Raw genomic sequence first — 21,157 nt, 5'->3', positions numbered from 1 at the left:
AGCCACTTTGAATAAGAGAGTCTGCAAAATGTAAAACTATAAATGTAGTTGGTCAACCAATTAAACATGCTCACTTATAGAATGAACAACCTTAGGTACCCTATGGTGGACACCACGTCTCCTTTTCTAGACTTCATATATTGTTCTTTGTGTGTCAGCCCTCAGACAGTTTAGAAATCTGTTACTTACAGTTTTGTACCAGATAAGATAAGAGTAAGTAAAATAAGATAATGATATAAATATTTAATAATTGTATAAATGCCACAGTGGACCAAGAACCTTAGCTCTGCCACCTCACAGCTAGAAGGTTAGAGGTTCTCCCTGTGCTTGTGTGGGTTTCCCCAGTGTTGAGTCAAATCTAGATCATGATGGTTATACTTACTGATCGGGATGCTGTTTTACTTCACTGCTACCTAAAAGTCATTACATCATGCAAAGTATAGCCTCAATAACATTAGCATCAGCAACTCCTTTTCCTCCGTAGTTCCGTAGTAGTAACACAAGCGACTTCCTCACAATTTTTTTCTCCAATGAAATGGCTCAGTGTTGCATGTGAAAAAACCACAGTAAATACTACACAGATCTCTCTGACCTCTAAAATCTTCACTGACCTATTGGTGGTGCTGTTGCTTCAGATTTTTTTGGCCTTTGCAGCAAACTGTACACTGTGTCAATCTGCATGGCTTGCTTGGCCGTGAGCGGATTGGCAGAGTATGAAGCCGATGATTGTTCTGTGTTATGGTGTCTTTTTGTATTGTTACTGCTGTCAGCCGTCACAAGAGCTGGAGTCACTTTTGGACGTTGTAAGATGCTGTAAACGGTATCCACTTTCTGACTAGATGCAGACCCCAGTTGCCCTCTTGTGCTGCTGGTCTGGTTGGGATGTATGGCATCTACATTTTCATATGCAGCCTCAGCTCGATTGAATGAAGAGGTAGAGACTCTGGGCTCAGGTTGTGACTGTGCCTCCAGTTGCTGGTTTTGTATTAAATGAGAGGTTGATGTCTGTCCCTGTAAATATTTATAACATTTAATATAATTGTTTGATTTGGTTGTTTTTTTAATCTCACAACATGTTATTCAAAAATCAATATGTGACTCTGGTGTCAAATGGATTTACCTTCACTTTTAGTGTGTTTAAAGTATGAAAAATATCAAGTAAATATTTCTAGATAAATGCAGTTTACCTGATTAGATTTTGTTGAAGACAACTTCTTAGTCACAAAGATAATAATTGCAAATACAAATAGAGACACTATGAAAGCTATTACTATTACAAGATGTTCTGGTAATTCCTCTGGATATGCAGGATTAGTTATAGTGAAGCCTGAAAGGACACGAAAACAATTATTTTAGCAGATGAGTAATTGGACTGAGTGACAGACACAAGCTACTTCTTTATATTACTATTTAATCATATTATACTTACATGTTGTGTCTTTGCTTTCTGAAACATTACTTTCACTAACATGGTTGCTTCCACTGCAGACCACAGTCCTGTTGTCTGTGGAAATGGTGATGTTGACCTTTTTTAATGACTTTAGAGATGTGATGCAACTGTCTTCATCACAGACAGACGACAGCCAGCCCTCCTGGATGGAGCAGTTGACTGAGATATTACAGGATCTAGCCGAAAGGTTGGAGCGCAGCACTGACATCTTGATGACAGGTGTAGGTACATGGTCTGCAACACCGCCACCACACAGATTAATGAATGAGGCATTAAAGGATTTATTGACCCCCTTTGTTGGCAACCAGGTAAAAATAAAACAGCAGACCGAAGTGTTTTTAAGAATCATGGTGAGTATGTTTGCTTGTGAATGTTTAGCACTACTGTGTAAAGTCAAAGAAGTACACTGAACTTACCTTCAACAATGATGTTGTGTTTCTCGGTAAATAAATGAAAGCTAGAGTCGTGGAATGAGAATTCATAGACGCCATTGTCTTTGTCAGTCAGCTCTTTGATACACAAAGAGTGGTTTTCAGGCTTATAATCCACTTTATCTGCATAGGCAGGGTTCCTGCTTGTAGAAGTAGCAATAATTTTTTCAGCGAAACTCCATTTCAGTTCATTATATGGTGGTGGTCTTCTAACATGTAGACATACTGAGCTGTTTCTCAGTTGGTAATGTGTCACCGAGGGATCCTCGGCCATGATTCCTGGTAAGAAACATCACAAGAAAAGAAAAGGTCTTAAAATACTTTAATCCAATTTACAACTCTTACCTTTAATATAAATGTTATATTGAAATAACTGTGAATGAAGCATAATATAAAATTCAATCCGTTTCCTGACAGTTTGCTAGGTCAACAAAACAGGATTTTCAGCATAATTAACAAAACAAAAAACAAAAGCTATTTTTAAAAATGCAGCATAAATTCTTTTAGCTTATGTGAGTAGATTGTATTTTCAAAAAAAGTCCCAATTTAAAAGACTTCATATATTCAATTAATAAACTATTGCAGATTGAACGTAAGACTTCACTGCATTAAACTTATTGTTAAAAGGCCGTTTCTTAAACCTTATATAAAAACCTTGTGAATATTTACAGAACAAAACGGGCAATTCTGACATTTGAAACAAAATCAACTTTATCTTACCTGAAATAATCCAGCAACTCAGAAGAAGAAACATTTTCAATTCTCTTAAGATCTTTAATGTCAACGAGTGAGAAGCTGCTGAACAGGAAACAAAGTTTTACATGTGTGTTTGACAAAGCGATAAACCATGAATGCGAGAGAGCATAGGGTGCAGGTGTCATATAGTAAAAGCCCAGGAAGTGATCCACACTGTCAAAGTAAGTCAAAATAAGTTCCAACAAATAAGAAATAACATAATTCAGTTTAAATTAATTCGAATGCAGCCTACACAGCCTTAAACAGTTCATGTTGTGCCTGAATTTTTTATGAGGGGACCTGAATTTTGTTGATGTTTGGTATCACGGTGAGTATGTCTTGCTGGGTATATCCAAGCAAGGTGCATTCAAACCCCGAATTTTGAAATCACTATTTTTAAAAAGAGTGAAAGCAGAAATCTCATCATACACACTGAGCACAATGCGCCACACTGCTGAGAATATTGCTGACTGGAGAAGGCTGCAGAGAAATTTGGATCCTCTTTAAAAGATGTTCTTTTTATTATTAATGATAATGCTGCTGATGTTGTGGCAGCTCTGAGGATCTTGAAAGAAGCGTTGATTCACATCGACATTCAACTTTACAGAATAAACTCAAGACTATATAGATGTATAGAGAGAACCCAACAATTCCCCCTGGAGCAAGCCCTAGGCAACAGTGGAGAGGAAAAACTCCCTTTAACAGAAGAAACCTCCAGCAGGACCAGGCTCAGGATGGGCAGCCATATGCCTTGAGTGGTTAGGGTGAGTGGAAAGTGGAGAGAGAAAAGAAAAAGAGGAACAAAAGCAACAACAAAACATCGGGCAGGTTGGTAGGATCAGTAGCTGCACACTGGAGAACACACAGCTTCAAAGCCTGGGGACACCTGCAGAAAGGGACAGAAAGAGGGAGACAGAGAAGGAGAAAGACAACTACAGGAGAAAACACACAGAGTTAATGACATACAGTATTGACAATTGTGGGGTAAGAGGAGAGTGTGACAAGAGGAGTAAAGGAGCTCAGTGCATTGGGGGGTGGGTCCCCCAGCAGTCTAAGCCTGTAGCAGCATAACTATAACTAAGTATAAGCTTTATCAAAGAGGAAGGTTTTGAGCCTAGACTTAAAAGTAGAGAGGGTGTCTGCCTCCCGAATCTGAACTGGGAGCTGGTTCCACAAGAGAGGAGCTTGATAGCTAAAGGCTCTACCTCCCATTCTACCTTTGGAAATCCTGGGAACCACAAGTAGGCCTGCATTCTGAGAGCGAAGTGGTCTACTGGGATGGTATGGTGCTATGAGATCTTCTATATATGATGGAGCCTGACCATTCAGAGCTTTATATGTCAGAAGGGTTTAAATTCTATTCTAGATTTAATGGGAACCCAATGGAGAGAAGCTAGTGAAGGTGAATAATGATCTCTCTTGCTAGTTCCAGTCAGCACTCTTGCTGTACAGTAGTCCAACCTAGAGGTAACAAATGCATGGACCAGTTTTTCAGCATCACTTTGAGAAAGGATGCTCCCAATTTTGGCAATGTTCCGTAGGTGGAAGAAGGCTGTTCTAGAGATTTGTTTTATATGTGAGGTAAAGGACAAATCCTGGTCAAAAATAACTCCAAGGTTCCTTGCAGTGGTACTGAAGCCCAGACTTATGCCATCTAGAGTAACGATATGGTTCGGCATTATATTTCTGAGATTTTTGGGACCAATCACTATGACTTCAGTTTTCTCTGAGTTTAAAAGTAAAAAATTGTGGGACATCCAGGCCTTTATGTCTTTTAGGCATGCTTGAAGCTTGATAAACTGTTTTTTTTCATCTGGCTCCTTAGATAGATATAGCTGGGTATCATCAGCATAGCAATGGAAATTTATGGACTGTTTTCTAATAATGTTAAAGTAGACATATATAAAGTAAAAAGTATTGGTCCTAACACAGAGCCTCGTGGAACGCCATAGCTAACCTTTGTGTTCATGGAGGATTCATCATTAACATGAACAAATTAGAATATATCTGATAGAAAAAACTTAAACCAACCTAGTGCAGTTCCTGTAATACCAATTTCATGTTCCAGTCTCTGTAATAAAATGTTGGGATCAATTGTATCGAATGCAGCACTAAGATCCAACAGAACAAGTATAGAGACTAGTCCATTATCTGATGCCATGAGAATATCGTTGGTGACTTTTACCAGTGCTGTTTCTGTACTATGGTGAACTCTAAATCCTGACTGAAAGTCTTCATACAAATTATTCCTGTAAACATGGTCACATAATTGTTTTTAACTACTTTTTCAAGGATTTTAGAACTAAAAGGGAGATTAGATATTGGTCTGTAATTGGCTAAAACACCTGGGTCAAGACAGGGTTTTTTAAGTAGTGGTTTAATTACAGCTACCTTATAGGCCTGTGGTACATAGCCTGTTTCTAAAGATAGATTGATGATATCTTATACGAACGTATCTATTAAGGGTAAAGCTTCCTTGAGCAGTCTAGTTGTAATAGGGTCTAGCAAACAGGTTGTTGGTTTAGATGAGGTAATAATTCAAGTTAGCTCAGCGAGATCTGTGGGTAAAAAGCAGTGTAAGAGGGATTGGGGCCTTATCAATGATTTTAGCAATGTTGTACATGAAGATCTATCTGTAATATTTGGGGGGAGGATGTGGTGAATTATTTCTCTAATAGCTACAATTTTATTCATAAAGAAAGTCATGAAGTCATTGCTGCTCAGAGTTAAGGGAATAGTAGGCTCAACAGAACTATGGCTCTTAGTCAGCCTGGCTACAGTGCTGAACAGAAACCAGGGGTTGTTCTTGTTTTCATCTTTTAATGATGAAGAATATGTTGTTCTGGCATCAAGGAGAGCTTTTTTGTACAATTTTAAACCATTCCAGGCTAAATGAGATTCTTCTAAATTTATGTAACGCCACTTTCTTTCTAACTTTCTAACTTTCCCTCTGCTTGTTTTAAGTTGCATGTTTGCGAACTATACCATGGAGATCGCCTCTTCTGGTTTACTGCCTTCTTTTACAGAGGGGCAACACTGTCGAGTATTGTTTGTAGTGAGGCTGCAGAATTGTCAACAAGATAATCTACTTGTGCAGGAGTAACTTTAAGGAGACTACTTTCCATTGTATTAACATATGGTGAAGTAAATGATGAAAGAATAATTTCTTTAAATTTGTTGACAGCTTTTTCACTTAAGCATCTGCTATAGTGGAATTTTTCCCTAACTGCTGTATAGTCCATTATTGTAAATTCAAATGTTATTGAAAAATTATCAGACAGAAGTGGTTTGAGGAAATATTGTTAAATTATTAAATTCCATACATAAGGACAAGGTCTAGGGTGTGAATAAAACAGTGAGTGGGTTTATTTACATTTAAGGAAAAAACAATTGAATCTAATTATGAATTAAACGCAGTGCTGAGGCAGTTACTGTCAGCATCTACATGAATGTTAAAGTCACCCACTATATTGACTTTATCTGTACTAAGCACTAAATCAGATAGAAAATGTGAAAATTCAATCAAAAACACTGAATAAGGGACTGGAGGATTTTACACTATAACAAATAATAGTGGCTTTTGAGTTTTCCAATTTGGGTGTGAAAGGCTAAGAGTAAGGCTCTCAAATGAGTTATAAGTATATTTTGGTCTAGGGTTTATTGATAAGCTTGAGTGAAAGATTGCTGCTACTCCTCCACCTCAGCCTGTGCTTCTAGGAACATGATAATTAATATGACTTGGGGGGTTGACTCATTTAAACTGACATATTCTTCCTGCTGCAACCAAGTTTCAGTGAGACTGGGTCTCTGCATCCTAGGCTCAACTCTGGATTGTCATTCTTTTGGTTGTCTAATAAAAACCCCCGTATGTCTTAATAAGAATGCTGCACCATCTATATTAGGATGGATGCCATCTCTCCTAATCAGCCTAGGTTTTCCCTCAAAACGTTTCCAATTTTTGAGCACCCCCTAGACAGCCAGCGGTTGAATGACGACATGCGGCTGTACATGTCGTCACTGGTCAGATTTGGCAGGGGTCCAGAGAAGACTACGGAGTCCGACTTTGTTTTAGCAAAGTTACACACCGATTCAAAGTTCATTTTAGTAACCTCCGATTTGCGTAATCGGGCGTCATTAATTACCGTGTGAATACTAATCATACTGTATTTACGTTTATCTTTAGCCAGAAGTTTCAAATATGATTCAACGTCGCCCGCTCTGGCCCCAGGAAGACATTTGACTACGGCCGCTGGAGTCTCTAACTTCACATTTCTGACTATAGAGCTGCCAATTACCAGAGTTGGTTTCTCAGCGGGTGCGTCGCTGAGTGGGGAAAATCGATTAGAAGCGTGAATCGACTGGTGGTGAACCTCCGGCGTCTGTTTAGCATTAGATCTCTTACGAACCGTCACCCACGCTAGGTCGGCCGGCATCAGCTACCGGGGTCTGGCTAGCTAGATTATATTCCATGGTGCGGAGCCTCGCCTCCAAAGCTGCAAAAACCTTACACTTGTTACATATACCATTATCACTAAAGGAGGCAGAGAAAAAACTGAAGGTGAGACACACCGAGTGACAAAAAGAGAGACAGAGAAGCCATTGCTAACGGATAACCGCTAAGCTAGCAGAGCTAAAATAGGTAAAATATGGAATTAGTAAACCTTAGTAAGTTATATTTTACAAGAGCAAGTGCTTCTGTGATAACAAGCGTATGCCACGACTCAAGTATAACTTATTGTGTGAAGAAATCACTTAAGTAAAATGACAGCTGCAATTAATCCGTAAACAGCCCTTCGATAGAAACCCATATGTGTGCAGAAACCGGAAGTGACGCAATACGCTTACCGCACAAGATGCGGGTAAAAATATGTGTTGTCCTCTGATAAACTCCTGACGTTGCAACTAAGTTCAGGCTTTTGCACTTCAGGCCAAAAGTAGGAAAAACAGAATCAACAGGCAACTGTGGAGGTGGATGGCCCGGCGAGTTCCCAAACCCAAGTTTAAAGAAAAAGGCGAATATCTCTGCTGAATTAATTGCTGGGCTCAGATTCAAAGCACAGCTCTGAGGATCACAATAACCCAGAAAAACAGGAAAGAGTGTGTGTGTGTAATAGAGAGAGAGAGAGGGGAAAAAATGATGGGGAATTAGAGCCGGAAGGATGATGGGAAAAGATGGGAGAGAAAGAAGTGGATATTGTTTATGTGCTGTGCTGGAATATGTTAATGAGTGTGGATTAACTTGTTTGACAATTGCCGTTTTAAAAAGTTTCAGGGTAACAAAAATTTTGACTATTTCTTCTATAAGTTGGTTTTTTGTTAGACCACTAAACTTACACTTTACATCATTGATTATATTGCACATCCCTTTTACTCCAATCAAACAAACGTTTGTTTTGATTTTATGAATTTGTTTATATGTATTTGTAGCTACTCACTTTATGCTGAGGGGTAAAGATTGGCAGTTAAGACTGAAGTATTTGATACATAAAATTATGTAATACTTTTGTGAGTTTATGTTACTTAACGGTAATTAACACACTATAGGCTCACTGAAGGCCCGATCATTGTCGTAGATGCTTAGATGTGGGCTTGTTTTGATCCAGAATGCTGGCTATTTTTTAGATTTGTCCAGGGATAATGGTGCAAAGCACTTGAGGATTCAATAACTCTGTAACCCTGCAAACATCATAAAACTTGAGATTTACTGTCTTGCTGAGTATGAATTCTTGTTACAATTTGAGAAGCTGTTCTTACTGTGGTCCTTGAATCTTAAATTGGAATATATCATTGGAATCGTGATGTTTTCTGCTTTCTAACAAGCTACGGTTTGTTGAAGATTGTTTTTGGGAAACAATCTACATATTAATCTAATAATCATTGATACATTAATTTACATAAAAAATATTCATTAGGTGCAGCCTGAAAAAACCCTAAAGTGACATGGCAGAGGGGGCCAGCCTATTAAAACATAGTCAGAAATTCACTTAGTATCTATTAATCAAACAATGCAAATAATGAAAACAAAAACACTCAACCAATCACCAAAAAAAGGAGCGTGGGCTAATCGAATAAGGATTTGGCCTAGTAATTACCCCTGGAAAAACAGCAGTTAGTGCTGAAAGAACAGCCAACTAAGTCAGCATCATATAAGCCAAACAGGCTAAAACAGATGTCAGCTAAGAGGTTAACAGGTATTACCTTTGATGCAGAGAGCAGCAGAACATTTATTTAACCGATTTCACCCTTCTTCATGAGAATAAAATACAATCTATAATAATACATAATACACAACTACTCTCTTATCCAAGCACCGGAAAGGACTGACTGAAGCCTAATAAGCTCGTCCTAGAAATCATGAAGCCTAATCAGGCTTTTAAGGTATCTGAGGACAGAGCAAGACTGGCCTGTAAACAAATACGATAAGTAAAGTAAGTGTGGGAGCTTTGGATTTCTGGGGGATAAAAAGTAGTATAATATTTAAATTTCTCTACCGATGTATTAGAGAGTTGATGACCTAAGTATAGTACAAAAACAGCGGCGTGTGTATCAACATATGATCACATTGAAAGAATTACTTATGTGTTGTAAAATAATTGTAAATGGTCATATTAAATGTAAATTGTAAATATTATTGCTGTTTTTATCCAGCTCCCACGTTTGCTTGTATTCACTATAGGCCTGTGAAAAGGGTCTGGCTCCACCACTGCTGATGAAGTGGTCAAATAGCTGCCTTTCATTCAAACATTTCATGTTTGGCACTTTGTAGGCGAACAATAAAAAAATTATAGAGATTGTATTTTTTTAAACAAAGTATCATTTGCATATATTTGCATATTAGTGCCTTAAAAGTTTTGCTCATAGGATGCTAGACTAATCAGGTTCTTTGTTAGCAGGATGCTTTCCTCCGTGAAAGGTCTTTACTGATGCACATAGTAGCAATTTAAAACTGTTGTACTGACTGCTGGAAACACTGCTCATCTTGGAGTTGGTAAAGCTTTATTAAGCTTCATTAAATATTAATTACAAATTCAAACCTCCAAATTTGCTTATTGGGATAATGAAACCATGATAAATAAAATAATTTAGTTTTGTTGTTGAAACATTTATTAATAGGCACCTATGAAGTACAGCACCAGTTAGACAGATTCCAATATTATGTGGGATTCATATACGGTATACAGTACAATACAAACAAGTACAAGGTCTCAGTTTTAGTTGTTTGGAATATTACTTATTGGACTCGTCAGGAACAGCAGAGGATTTTTGTTTGAATAGTAAAACATTCGATGTTGAGAATAAACATCAGTCAATAACAAAATTGACGCTGACACAAACAGACGTTTAAGTATAAAAAGTTCCTGCTGTGTTTGTGAATGGTTTCTTACTTCCTTCCTGCTAAATTCAGATGTCGAATTGACAGCAGTAAAACATGAGTGCACTGTATTGTACAAAATAGCTCTACACATTTAATTATGTATTTTGAAAATGCTAAGCTGTGTGTTGAGTTTAACGTTTCAAAGAAATACAGAAAAAGAATTGTATACATACTGTACAATGGTACATTAAAGCACATACTGTACATTTAATTTGATACAGATGGAAATTTGAAATAAAACATTCACAAAAACATGATGAAACTCAAAATAATACATATTTGCCAGACACACACTCACTCTTCACCAAATATTACCACAGGATTAAACCCTTTATTACAGTGCATTAGGTATAAGTGAGTTCAGTTATTTACCTTATAAAAAATGCCACTTGTCATTCAAGTTAAAGTGCTTTTAGTAACATTACTAACCATATTGTCCAAATAAAGATGACATTCATCATAAAAAGCATAATATTTTCACATCTAACAAGTGATGTTGTTGTTAGAAACTTGTGGAAACATAAAATATAATACATTCTTTTAAAATTGTTTATTAAAATAATATGGTTTCAGTATTTTTGCACCTTTTACAGGTATTTTATTAGTTATTTAAAAAGTAACTTAGTTCAACTTTACTGCAAAAAGAAAATCTTATCAAGTCAGTTCCTCCATAAGTTCATATTTCCATAAAAGTTTCACTTGTCTCAAGAAGAAATGAGCCATTTCTAATTTTTTTAAACCTTGCTTAGAGGAAAGACACTTACGTAAATAAAAAACCTTCAATCCAATCAGTTTCTAGTGGAGACAGGTTGTCTTAACCTGTCTCCACTTGCTGCTCACCTAGACCTAAATCCAATTGACAGAAATGACCTGAAAAGTGTTGAACATCTTCCAGTTAATGGAAATCCAGTCTTTTCCAATGAGACGACTGTAAATCTAGAAGATGCCTCTATTGATACCTTGATGCTGTGCTCTGCATTTTTACATGTTTACTCTGTACCTTGGTCCCACTGAAGTCGATTGCAGACACATGTTTCTGCAGTCTTGTGGTTACAGTAGCACAATGGTATTTGTGTCTGGTTATGGGGGTACTGATGCACCGCACAGGTGTTTGATATGCTGCCATGTGGTCCACGATTTGAATATGTGTAGACAGATGGTATATCCACCCACTAGAGTTGTTTTCATGTGAGAATGCGAGTTTTTCTGTACTTCTTTTTCTGAACAGCTTGTTTCTTATCTCAGTTTCACATCAAGTTTCTGTACCGTTTTCCTATCTATCGCTCTTCCCTCAAACATTACTTATACGCACACTTAATGGGCTGCTTTCTCTGATTCTCCCCCTTTCTCGCCCCTTCTCCTCCCCCCTGTATCTCTCCTCCAGTTGCATCTTCTCCACGTCAGTCAAATCCTCCTTTCCTAGCTGGTTACGGGACATCTGCAATGGTGGCAGGCCGTGCTTGAACAGAGGGGGACTTTTAGTTTTGGCCACTTTGTCAAAGAAAGTGAAATCAGCCACGTATTTTCCTGAAGGGGACAGAGAAACAACAGGAGGAAACTCATATCCCCAGAGGATCTCATCGGGGAGGTAGGATGTTCGAACCTGGCAGGTAGCCGATGTCGGTTCGACTATTGCACTCAAGATCACCAGCAGCTCAAAGTCACCCGGCTCCGGGTCTGTCCAGCCACAACCTGGAAGATGAGTGATGATAAAAAACATATGTAGTGGTTCGCTTGGTACATTTTTTTTTTCCTTTCCAGATTATTTTCAGTTTGCTTTCTCATAGTTAAAAAAAAACACAAATCCAGCATTAATGTGCATGTGTAACTAATGATATGTGAGTCCACAAGAGCAATGAATGAAGAAAGACAACCTAAAACAATCCACAGAGATGAGCACCTGCAATGTTGTGTGATCATTCTCTGTGAGTTCACTCAAAAACCTCTACACTGCTAATAGATGTTAGCTGAGCCTGAAGCCTTTGACAACACCTCACAAAAAGCTTATCCTGGAGCTTTAAGTAGCAGTGTTTGGTGACTCAGACTGCAGAGATGTAACATGCACACACACATAAAAAGACGCACAACCCACAAACTCCCACTTACAGAAGTATTTGAAAAACATTTTAAATCTCACACAAATCTCTGTCCATGAAATGAAAACTGCTGCAGGTTGAAAATGTTACACTCATACTAGTTTACATACAGAATATAGTTTTGTCATTCATCAGTGCTCAAGCCTATAACACACTTCTCACTGGAAGACATATCCACTCAAACAAACACACACCTACATCAACAGAGCTCACACAGAGTGCAGACCCTGTCATCTGTGCAAACAGTCCTTACCCTAATCCAGACCCCGACCCGCTCCCACCCGGGTAAAAACAACACATTTTAAAGCCACTTCTACATGCATTGACACACATTTAGTTAAGAGACTCTCTAGCCTGTATTGGCATTTTGTGGACAGTGCAAATGGCATCATTAACCTTAATGTAGTTATTACCCTAGAATGTCTCCATTACCCAATATTGTATTTGTTTCTACTATCCTCATCTGCCCTGCTAGTTTATCTAGTTTACCTCTCTTTCTCTGTGGCTTCCGTTTGAAAACAGGCTATCAGCAAAACCCACCATTGTATCCTGTTACCTTTGTTTGCCTTTTTTGACTTCCTGCCTGCTTCTCCACCAACACATCACTTTTTTTCAGTAGCAAAGCAGAGTTTCATGATTGCTAATTTGTATGGAAAAGATTTTTCCAAGTACACACACACACACTTACACACACACACACACACACACACACACACTTACACACACACACACACACACACACCCATATCTCATTTTAACAGTCAGCTTTGATGAGGCTTTATCAGTTTTTATCCATGTGTCACAAATTGCGTAAAAAAAAAAAGTCCAAACACCGTCTTGATAACATGCTCACAAATTTTTTACAGTAATATTTATGTTATGAATGTTCTGAGGAATGATTACTTGTTTCTTTCTAACAAATGTGATGAAGTAACACTATAGAGACCTGACAACAAGGCAGCTACTGTTATAGTAACCATTTAGAGCAGGGTTTACTGTAGTACTATTCACAGTATTATGTGTGCTGTAATATAATCCCTTAAATAAAGGGTGCAGCTGAGAAGGGTAATGGTCTGCAAAAGAAAGCGGGAGAAAGAAAACAGCTAAGTAACACGAAGAAAAAGAAAATAAATGTGTCAATTAAAGAAATGTCAAGTAACGAAATGAAAGAAGCCATCTACAGGAAAAGAGTAGTGTGAACCCATCGGTGCTGATGCTTTTATGGCTTCTGCTGCTGAGAGGTCTTCGCTGCTGTAAGTGGATCTGTGCAGGCTTCCTCTCAGCACCCCGCACTGTACTGCATTGTGCTCTAATGAGGGGTGTCTCTGGCAGTCTCCCTCACACACATTCCAGCAGGAGAAACCATCTCCTCCAGTGCCAACGCAGCCCGAGTCTCCATCTTAAGAGGCAGTTCAAGCACCCAGCACATGACTGTAAATACCAACACACCTACAGGTTCTGTACACACATAGCGAATGTACAATTACTAAATTTCAAGTCTTGAGTTTCAACCAATAATCGTTAAAAAGCGAATTTTCTGAATGTCCACTACCGTTTCCTTCTCATACAAGAACATTGCTGTGATTTTAACTGTAATAAATCTCAATCCTATATAATACAATTTATATAAACCCTCATAGGTTTTGACTGTTGTGTTATTTAAAAAATGTTTTAACTGCTGTGCATTTCGACTTTTATATGCTATTTTCCATAACACCCCGTAAAAGGACAAAAAAGAAAGACTACAGAGATTCATAAAAGAAATATTGAATTTCTGTTGAAGTTACAGCATGTATCTTAAACATCTACAAACATTAAACATATCTTAATGTGTCATTGTGATGTCAAAGAAAAAGAAGATTCATGTTAACACTGGCCTATTACACTATTGTAGCGTTAAGGCCCCAACAGAAAATAGTAAAATATATCTATGTTCTAATTATAGCTTCACACACATTGTCACCAGGTTTTTAGAAGCATCTTGTCCCATGTAACATGAGTCTGAGTTGAGAAGAATTTGTTCCTTATAAGTGTGTATTTGATCTGAAGGACAGTTTAAGATTAGAGCCACGATCTACCTTTTGTTGCCCATTCTCTGAGGGGGCTTTTGTCGTCAATGATGTGGTAGAAGGTCAGAGGGATGATGAGGAAGGGGCTGTCACTTGACGTGTCTACCTGGAAAGGCACGTTACGCTGGTCCAGCCGCACCGTCTCTCCCTCTTTTGTCAGGGACGTCTGGAGCAACTTGCCCGTCACCTGGAAGCCAAGATGGGGTCAGTAAATATAGCCAAAGGTGGCAGGAGGCATTTAACATCTGCATCTGCCTATGTGTTCATCAATAACAGTGTGTCACTGGAAAATGCTGATGGGTTTATTCAGTCAGTGTTTGAGTCACTGCTGTCTTTCACACATTTACTGAAGTAAAGCAAGCTTTACTCAGAATGCTTGCCTTGATAGGACATGAGTCATAATACTTTACATGTACAATAATCCTAATCAGTTACAGGAAGGAAAGAGGTTAAAAACGTTCACATGCATCTGATGTTACCACAACACATTTAGGGAGCATACAGAATGTTCCTCTTTCAACGTTTTTTCAGAGCAGGTATGAACACTGAAGCATACACAGAGATCTATACAGCTACGTCGTCTGTGCTATTTCAGGTTGTAAATTATATCATGAGGGACAATTTCACATGTGATGAGCATTTGATATGCAAGTGATCAAATCACACTACCACTCCAAAAAATACATCATGTCCAAAAGGAGCTTTAGTTTGTGTACCTGGCATCCTAATAGTAGGCTTTTACGCATGTTGGCTACTCGGATCATGAGGCAAGGCCGACCTTCGTGATTTGACACAACAGCATGTTGACTAAACTTCACTGTCTCGCCTCTCTTCTTGGGACGAGCAACCTTGCAAGAGGAGGAAAATGGGTCAGGCTCAGTAAAGTCAGATTCCTGCTACTACATATTCACACACTTTGCATACGCTTCAGAATAAAATACAGGGCTTCTGATTGTCTTATTCTCTTTTCAAGATAATGTGACCTAGAGTGATATATGTGTTCAGAGAAGATGGGATAGAAAAATGAGCTTAAAGATATAGAGAAAAGAAATGTTGTTTGTTTACAAGTGAACAGGAAACTGTACTTCAAGACCTACAGTATTTACGCTGATTAAAAGGGTTTTTAAACATAACCCTGATTTCTAAATGGTCTGCACTTATATAGTACTTTTCTACCTATTGGCACTCAAAGCGCTTTATACTGCTTCTTATTTACCCATTCACACTCACACACACATTCATACACCAATGGGGGAGCTGCTATGCAGCTGGCCAACACTCACCGGGAGCAACTAAGTTGGGGTTCAGTGTCTTGCTCAAGGACACTTCGACATGTGACCGGAGGAGATTGGTGGACAACCGCTCTACCTCCCTGCGCCACAGTCGCCCCGATGTAAAGGTTAAAAAACGTACACCCCATCAAACTGAAAGCACAGTCTGCAGTGTAGAGTTCAGTGTAGTGTTTTTCATCACATCTTTAGTAATTACTTTGTGCAGTTTTTATTTTACATTCGACTACCTTTGCAAGAAAGGTGCCAGTGATGAAGATCTCCATCACCATGGTGATGACCAGCTGAAAGATGAGCAGCACGATGGCGACAGGACACTCCTCTGTGATGCACCGGAACCCGTAGCCAATCGTGGTCTGAGACTCCAGTGAGAAGAGGAAGGCTCCTGTCAGGGTCTTCACCTCCTTTACACATGGTGTATGGTTGGTAGGAGGGTCAAACTCTGGAGGAGGAACAGAAGATCGTGCATCCGGGGGTGTCAACAAATTACTAGGAACATTTTGTCACTCTTTCAATGATCTGCCAGGTCTTTCTTATGGTCTTAATTCAAAGCCAAACTGTTTTCAAGTGGGTCTTTCTTCATTGTTTAATCAATAACAAAGAAGTAATTGTGTTCTTTCGTGTGTATTTTACAAAACCTTTACTGAAGTTTGTTGCTCATGTGAAAAACCTGGATGATAAGGTTCTGGAGATGAAGTTGATAATGGCTGTAGGTTTCATAATGACCTTGTTTGTTCTTGCTTTTTGTTTAAATCTATTTGCACTTCATTAGTAATCTTTGCCAATCTCCACCTGTCGCTTTTCCTTACCCAGTAGGTCTCCATGGACCATTGCCACCAGGTACCAAAACAGTCCAAACAGAAACCAGGTTCCAGCAAAGGTGGCAGAGAAAAGGAAGAACTTGTAGCGCCATTGCATGTCCAGAAAAGTTGTCCAGAGGTCACGGAGGTACAGCGCCCCTCGCCCACTTACGTGCTCTATTCGCACATTGCTTCGTCCATCCTTGGAGAGGATGCGCCTCCTCCTTCTTAAAGCATTGGGCTCTTCATTTCCGATTACGCCTGCATTAGCATCCCCAGTCCCTGCAGTGGAGCCCAGCAGGGGTTTGGTGATGTCGGTTTGAGTCTGGGAGTGGCATACCTTCTGTGGGGAGGAGGCTTCAGAGGAGGGGGGAGTAGCTGAGGCCATGGCTGCTGCTACATAGGGTTGGAGACAGAGGGACAATGTGTGTAAAAGAAAAGAGAAAAAGTTTGTAAAAACCTGTATAACGTAAGAAAGAAAAGAAGAGCAGATGGCATAAGTGCATAGGAGAAAATGAATGAGCAGAACATTTAATGGAAAAGACCATTTTTAGTGGACAGTGTTGTGGCTGTCCACGTGGCCCCCCTTTTCTCCTCTCACTGGAGACAGCTGGCTTTGCCAAAATAAAAGCCCTCTTTCACCATGAAGGCACAGCTGCTCTTTCACATTAAAAACGTGATCGTTTTGGCCCATTCACATGTCGCTTACACCAGTCCATTAATGAATTAAGATGAGGAAACACAACTGACTGTTATTCCACAGGAAAAGCTGTAAGTAGGGTTTAAACTAGAGTCAGGAATACTGATGTCTTCTACGGAGGACATCCCTCTTCTATTTGCTGAAGCTGTTTTTGTCCCCATTCAGTGTGTAGCCTGTCTCAAATACGTTTGTTATTATGCAACAGTTGCAGCAGATGTGACTCAAACAGATGTGCATTCTAAGCATAGAAGTAGCTGCTTTTACAAAAGTCATTTTTGGTAGGTGATAGGTTTTCCGCTCCAACACCAGACTCTTACTGTCAAAACCCAGGACATCCCCTTTACACACATAATATACTTTTTCACAAATCCACGCTGTAGTTTCTCTTTCTCCAAAACCTTCTCTTTTCTTTCTTATCGCTTGCTCTCGCTCACAGTTTGCTAAATTGAACTTTTGTGTCCAACTGCCTCTGCTTTCCGGAGTGAATATAATAAAACCAATAATAAAACAACAGAAACAAAAGCCTAAGATCCAAGCGATCTGATATGCTCTGTCCCTTCCTGTCCCATCTGACCCTTCTCTCTCCTCCCTCCAAGCTAGAGTTCACATCAACTGAATGAATAGAGATCTGTGTTGATGTCTGTGCTCTGAATACTAAGATGTGGAGGGGTGGGTCAAAAGGAGACCTATGTGATTGACTGTGTCCAAGCCCAGCTGAACTGTAAACCCTGCAGAGCTCCTGCCTACACATACCGTAAACACATACTGGTGTTTCAGACCTATAGACAGAATGCTGTACTGCACATTGTCTATAGGAACATTTGGTTTGCAAAGACAGAGTCACAGTTGTTGGCATCTTGGGGGGAGCATGTAAACATAGTAAAGATGGTGTATTTGTTTGCCTACAGTAAAACATACATCCAGCAAACATGGAGCAACATTTCTCATTGCTTTTAAGTCATGTTACTGCTCACCTGATGAAGTCCAATATTCTCAGCTCTCTTTTAGTGTTTATCAACTCCTCAGGAACATAAGCCAGTAAACTGTTACACTGTATTTACTAGGTAGTCGCTACCTGTAGTTTGGTTCTGGAAAGGACATGTAGACAATAGATTTATGTAAGATTTTCTACTAAAAGTAGCAGTTTGTTGTTTCTGGTAATTATTTTGCTGAAAGTGCTGAGTTTAATAAATATTCATACATGCAGCTGTAAGACCACAATGAGTAGTTTGACTTCAAAAAGGGAGGTTCCTAAGTAACTGAGTAGTGATTTTAGCACAAATTGAAAACTGGGTATTTGCTGGGGATTAGTGCTTATGTTCATTTTAACATTTAAAACATTTTGACACATTTCATAAATAGTTTTAGACATGCGGTTTCCAGTACTGAGGAATGTGGTATTTCTATGATTTGGTAGGGTCTTTCCACGATATTTACATTTTTCTAATTATAGAATATGACCTGTCAATATCTAGCCGTGGCCATTAGTTATGATCATTATATTATTATTTATCAATACACATGAAATAAATGCATTATAACACACCATATTGTAGTTGTAAGTAGGCTTACAGTTATTAAAATATACAGTTCATCAACAGATCACAATTTCCCTCTTCAGGAACCATTTATATTTTGAAATTTGAAGAACTCCATAATTTTTATCATTGTAACTGTTTTATTTCTTGCTTTAGCTTTCTTACTCATATTGTTTCTTTTTTTTTTATCTACAGTATGGTTGTATTTTACTAAGCATGTGCGTTTTCTGGGGCCTTGTGTCTAGAGGAAGACAGCTAAAACACAGCTAGAAGTTATATGATTTACACCTACATTACAATGTGTTCTAAATAATGCTTTAGTGTTTGTACTATAAATATTAAAAAAGGGGAGAAAATAATCTCAACTTTAGCTGAAAAAATAATTATGTATCATTTTCTCTGACAGTAATACTGCTGGATTCCCTGCATTGTAAAATTTACTATTCATGTGACAACCACGTTCAAGGTTAGGATCTCTTCCTCTCTATCTGGCTCTCCATCCATCTCCTTCCTTCTGTCCTGTGCTCACAAGAATCCTTTGTTTTCGAGGAGATGAAAGGGACAAAAGCCACCATTGAAAAATATGACTGGGTGAGTGCGTGAGTGAAAAAGAGACCAAGTTAGATGGGGAGAGGAGAGCTGGGCCGAGTGTCGTAGCGTGTGGGGTGGGGTGTGTGTTTGCGACTGTGTTTGATTGTGTGTCAGTATGTAGTGCTTGACATTGTAAGGGGGCAGAGATGTGGGGAAGAGGGGAGAGAATAATTGGTTTTGAGGGGACGATGAAGAGAGAATCAAGCATCGGGTGACAAATGGAGTGAAACTGGAAGAGAGAAAGAGAAATGGATGGGGAAGGAGAGAGAGGAGGGGAGACCAGATCAGTGACAAAAGAGGGTCATTAGTATTCCAGAGGAGAGAGTAATCCCTTCCACTCAGTGCCCCTGTCCAATGTCCGCATCCATAAAGAGGGAAGTACACAGCTGTGAAAAGACTCAACACCACACTGAACAGTGTCCAAAAGCAGCCTCTGCATGGGACTCAAAAGACCGTCCAAATACTAGCACAGGCCCTGCCAAGAAGGCATCTGCTCAGCCAACACGAGACAATAAAACCACAAACTAAGCACCGCACACCGCCATGTAAATAAGCTGCTGTGGCGTCCAGGTCTCTTTAGATGGACGGGAATGTGTACATAGAAACAACCCATTTCATGAATGCCAGGTGAAGGTGCATTCATTTGACTCAAAGTGGATTTTACAGTAACAACAGGAAGTAAAAGTAGTAGTAGTAGCAGTAACCATAGTGATAGGTCATCTGTTTCACTGTCTCTGTGTACTGCAGAGTGTCCAAACCTTCATCTAGATCTAAGACTTCCTAAACCACTTGGCCCGGTATTACTGGCTGAAGAATTACTGACCTACACAAAACAATGGAGAGCAGCCGCTGGACACTAAGCAATGTTTCCCTTTTGACTTTTACTATCTTCTTCCAAGTCAGTAGGAGCTAATGACCTGTCTCTATGCTGTTCATCTGATCACTCTGCTGCTGTTGTGCTGCTGAGGAGCAGATGTGCTTTGTTTTGAATGAATGTATACAAGGTTTTCTACAGACCTTCTCCTGTGTGTGTTTTTAATATTTTCTACCATCATAGGTGCTGTACTACAACTTCAAATGTTCAAAAACTTCACACTTACTGTAACTGCAGCAGCCCGGTGTTTTTTTTTGCTGCTACTAGACACAATTTGAAAATGAAAGTTTATTTATTAATCATTGGTACTCGGGGACAGGTACCAAATGCAGGACAGGTGCTAGTTTCTACGCGGGCTTATCTTTAAATACAAAACACTTCACTGTATTAGGCCTTGCCGGATTCTAGGGATTTTAAAAATTTTTTTACTACTAAAACTAATTTTAGCTTTTCGTGTAGAACTCACTAGTTACATTTGTAGAAGTGAAACAGTGGATTAAAAATTCCACTGGTACGTGACATGATAAGAGGATGTGGTAGATGCAAAGGATAAAGATGCACAACTGATTTTAAAATCTTACCTTTCTGTTGAAGTTCACTTTGACCACAGCTTAGAAACTTGATAATTTAATTAGTTTTGCTGTCCATCAAACACGTGGAAAAAAGAGACACAACGCTTAGAAAAAAGAGGGAAATACACTTGTTGACAGCTCGCACATGGTTAACATGACCTCTCACATTGTTTTCCTAAGTCCTGCTATGTCGTTCTCATCCTTTATTTCAAAAAAGAAAAACTCTCAGGCTAAACCTACAAAACCTGTCTGAAGAGAGACCTGAATGACCCAGCGGTCAGTCAGGGTTTCTCCCAGCACACTGGTACTGGTGGTACCGGTTCCAGCTCCCAGTTACTGTGTCATTATGTAATCCGACGAACATGCATGCGAAGCAGAGAGGGAGCCCTGTGTGTCCGGACAGAGTGCAGTTAAAGAAACTTGTGTTGTCCACTCCTGCAGGACCCCCCTGCTAGTCTCTCTATATAAACCCAAAAGTATTCACCCAGCCGTTGTTTCACGGTATTTTTAATTCATTAATTCAACTCTCCTCCCAGCTTCTCCTCCTACCCTCCCTCTCTGTGTGTCTCTCTCTGACTGTACGTTATAAATGGGCCTCTTTGTTGTGAGGCCTCCTCTGCTGTTTCAGCCTTTGTCA

General features: G+C 39.2%; 2 protein-coding genes across 5 annotated transcripts; both read right to left on the bottom strand.

The window, feature by feature from the left end:
* Positions 1-562: 562 nt before the first annotated feature.
* On the bottom strand, positions 563-8,055 carry si:ch1073-220m6.1 (uncharacterized). 3 transcript variants are annotated; one of them, XM_067525017.1, is made up of 6 exons: positions 7,462-8,055; positions 2,602-2,676; positions 1,867-2,160; positions 1,430-1,684; positions 1,272-1,327; positions 563-1,011 (listed from the first exon to the last, which is right to left on the bottom strand). In XM_067525017.1, the coding sequence occupies exons 1-6, from the start codon at positions 7,976-7,978 to the stop codon at positions 604-606; spliced, it is 1,605 nt and encodes a 534-aa protein (XP_067381118.1). In that variant the 5' UTR covers positions 7,979-8,055; the 3' UTR covers positions 563-603. The 3 variants fall into 3 exon arrangements, with proteins under 3 accessions (XP_067381118.1, XP_067381119.1, XP_067381121.1); XM_067525018.1 differs by lacking the exon at positions 7,462-8,055 and adding an exon at positions 6,912-6,930 and having other exon boundaries at positions 1,188-1,327; XM_067525020.1 differs by lacking the exons at positions 2,602-2,676; positions 7,462-8,055 and having other exon boundaries at positions 1,188-1,327; positions 1,430-1,742; positions 1,867-1,995.
* Positions 8,056-9,697: 1,642 nt separating this feature from the next.
* On the bottom strand, positions 9,698-21,019 carry LOC137138231 (ATP-sensitive inward rectifier potassium channel 10-like). Of its 2 annotated transcripts, XM_067525276.1 has the most exons (6): positions 20,530-21,017; positions 16,255-16,641; positions 15,676-15,887; positions 14,873-15,004; positions 14,166-14,343; positions 9,698-11,683 (listed from the first exon to the last, which is right to left on the bottom strand). In XM_067525276.1, exons 2-6 carry the CDS (start codon positions 16,631-16,633, stop codon positions 11,283-11,285), a joined length of 1,302 nt encoding a protein of 433 aa, XP_067381377.1. In that variant the 5' UTR covers positions 16,634-16,641; positions 20,530-21,017; the 3' UTR covers positions 9,698-11,282. The 2 variants fall into 2 exon arrangements, with proteins under 2 accessions (XP_067381377.1, XP_067381378.1); XM_067525277.1 differs by lacking the exon at positions 14,873-15,004 and having other exon boundaries at positions 20,530-21,019.
* Positions 21,020-21,157: the final 138 nt, after the last annotated feature.

The sequence above is a fragment of the Channa argus genome, chromosome 12 (assembly GCF_033026475.1).
Source record: "Channa argus isolate prfri chromosome 12, Channa argus male v1.0, whole genome shotgun sequence".
Taxonomy (NCBI): Eukaryota; Metazoa; Chordata; class Actinopteri; order Anabantiformes; family Channidae; genus Channa; species Channa argus.
This window is presented reverse-complemented; position numbering and strand designations above follow the sequence as displayed.